At 35.8% G+C, this 3,046-nt stretch overlaps 1 protein-coding gene across 1 annotated transcript; it reads left to right on the top strand.

Moving 5' to 3' along the window:
- Positions 1-1,522: 1,522 nt before the first annotated feature.
- Positions 1,523-2,683, top strand: LOC118757251 (homocysteine-responsive endoplasmic reticulum-resident ubiquitin-like domain member 2 protein; the record flags this gene model as incomplete). Its single annotated transcript, XM_036491978.1, has 2 exons — positions 1,523-2,074; positions 2,150-2,683. Coding segments are annotated over 2 exons (1,066 nt in total), but the record flags the coding sequence as incomplete, so codon positions are not given.
- Between the last annotated feature and the right edge of the window lie 363 nt (positions 2,684-3,046).

Genomic DNA, 3,046 nt, shown 5'->3' with positions numbered 1-3,046 from the left:
AAGTTTCTGGACACACAACATTGCAAGTTGATAAAAGCGTTGTAAAAGGGCTCTGATGTTCACTTTTCGGATTAAATTCGTACATTTCGCGTTTGTTTGCTCTCAGTTAGCAGCACATGACAAAATTCTAAGGCATTTCTTTCAAAATACGAGATATACCTATAAGCGTCTTTAGAACATCTCTGAAAACATTTTCTAAATAAAATTTAATAGTTTTTCGCTTCTCCTGTGGAATTTCTAATTTCATTAAGAGCCTTTGTATTGGTGAGGGCGACTCGTCTAAATACTCGTTACAAATAAATTGTTTCCGATATTTGTAGTACCTACACCTTATAAATTTTCGCAGATCGATTAAAGCTTTTCCGTCATTGCAAGAAATACATACATTCAAGCTCGATGATACTATCGTTCAACTCATCAAAATATAGGCAAGTTAAACTAAAGAAAACATATTGGCATAATTATAGTTATGCACATCGGCAAATATACCTGCATATGTGTACATACGTACAGTATCGGTCATATCTATAGCACGCCATTTCAAAGTGATATTGTGTGCCACTTATGTTTATTTATTACTTTTTAAGAATTTTCAATTAAAATATAGTTCATTCTCAGACAAACCCGATACAAACCCAAGCTTAATAGTTTGTAGAAAGCTACAAAACAGTGCAACAAATTTTCACATAAATTTCAAACTTTTTTCTCGGAAGTGTTAGAATTTTTTTGAGTACACAGTTTTTTAGCCCCTTCAATTTTAGTCTAATAATGTGCAAATTTGAAGTGGCTACGAATTACCGTTTATTTTTTAGAATTTTTTTTGGCTTCCATATAATCGATAAACTCAATTTATTTGTATATGGAAGAAATCCGCAACACCTTTGGCGAAAAAAATTCTAAAAAATCAACGGTAACTTTTAGCCACTTGAAACTTGAACATTATCAGACTAAAATTGAAGGGGCTAAAAAACTGTGTACTCAAAAAAATTCTTACACTTCCGAGAAAAAAGTTTGAAATTTAGGTGAAAATTTGTTGCACTTTTTTGTTGTTTTCTACAAATTGTTACACTTGGGTTTATATGGGGTTTGTCTGAGAATGAACTGTATTTTAATTGAAAATTCATAAAAATAAATAGATAAACATAAGTGGCACACAATATCACTTTGAAATGGCGTGCTATAAATATGACCGATACTGTACATATCTGAAATTTCAAGTTCATGTGTACAGGTTCCGATTTAAGTGCATGTCTGGTAGTGCCTTCGATTGCGGAAAGTGCAAGCGACACGTCATCTTTCATTGCGAATTTCCACACGGGATTGTGCTGGCGTTGAAAGTACATCTACACCTATGTTTTTTGCGTTTACTTATATATGAAACTATTATTATCATTAACAATAACAGCTGTGTAAATTGCTTTTTTTCTGGTAGACGTGTAATCTTTTTTTTTTAATTAAGAGTTGTATAGTTAATTATGTATTCATAAAGAACATTATTTTGAAGGAAACAAACTTTATTTAGCGTTAACGAACTGCTGATTACTTTTCTATTGCAGCCAGTCGACGAGCAAAAATTAATTTACTCAGGCCAACTTTTGAACGATAACTTATTGTTGAAGGATGTCATACGCAGTTACAAAGACGTTTACACTCATAATCATATAATACATTTAGTGTATACACCGAAGAATTCCTTTAATACGAATTTCGCGCAAAAAACCAAAGGCAGCACCTCCAATATGAGTCCCAATACTAATAACACAAACGCTGATGGCTTGCGACAACGACATATTGCTGGTGGTGGTATGTCGTCCAACGCAACCGCCCAACAAAATATTCAGCAGCAATATTATCAACAATATCAAGCGCAACATCCAAATTTTGTATACCCACAACACAATCAACAGATGCTTAATCCACTGTGTCCTGTTTACGATCCTAATAACCCACAATATGCGCTGCCATTTGGTTTTCCTGGACTATTAAATATGCAGGCCATGGCTACTCAACAGGCTGCCATCTACAACTGGATGCAGCAGGTGTACTCACAATACATGGAACAGTGTATGCGAATGTAAGTTTTTTGAGTTTAAGTTTGTAATGTTATAAGGTTCGCTACGCCAGTTTTATATCATACATTTTATTTTAGGTCTAATACAACGGCTACTGTCACTGGTATCCCCAATTTATTTGCAACAAATGCAGCAGCCAGTGCTGCACCAAATATGCCAATAGCTGGGGCTGCTAACCCATTCGGATTTAATCCATTTCTACAGCAGATGCCTTTTCTAGCACCAGCAACAGCGGCGGCGGGTGTGGCCACAGTCGGCGCAACTCATCCTGTGATACCAGCAGCTACACTGTTGTCGCAACAGGCTCGCCCAGCTAATTTAATTGGCGCGCAGCCCGTACACGCCACGGATGGTAATGCTGCTGCAATGCAAGCCGCCGGCGGTGAGCAAGCACAGGCGCAGCCGGAGCAGCAACATGCGGCAGCACCAGGCTTCCCTAACATTGTGCAGGATGAACAGGAGAATCGTGATTGGCTGGATAATTTCTTTTCGATAACACGTCTTGCGATCTTTCTGACAATTCTATACTTTAATTCATCTCCATTGCGCTGTATCGGTGTCGTTGTAATTGCTGGCGTTATTTATCTGTAAGTAAATGATTTGATAGTATATATTGTCGTCATCATTACCAAAAGTCTTTCGTGATAATTATTAAATTATTGCAATAATTGAACACGGTTGTGTGGAATAATGGAATATTTACAGAACAATGAACGCAGATATTCTATTCATTTGCTTTAAAGAAAATATGAAATGGTATTTTCAAATTTCGAAAACATTTATTTTACGCTTATTTATACTTTAAGCTTTATTCCTGATCCCATTCAAAATTAAAAATTTCACTTAGGTTCTTTGGTAATGACGACGACCGTTTATGCGGTGTCCACAAGAGTTCATCAAATTTAATATATTCATCATCAATATCCATTAAATGAGTATTATCATTACGTCTTATCTTATCTGTTTGATGTTTT

Source organism: Rhagoletis pomonella, unplaced genomic scaffold (assembly GCF_013731165.1).
Source record: "Rhagoletis pomonella isolate Grant_MI unplaced genomic scaffold, Rhpom_1.0 Rhpom_scaffold_15715, whole genome shotgun sequence".
NCBI classification, from domain to species: Eukaryota; Metazoa; Arthropoda; class Insecta; order Diptera; family Tephritidae; genus Rhagoletis; species Rhagoletis pomonella.
This window is presented reverse-complemented; position numbering and strand designations above follow the sequence as displayed.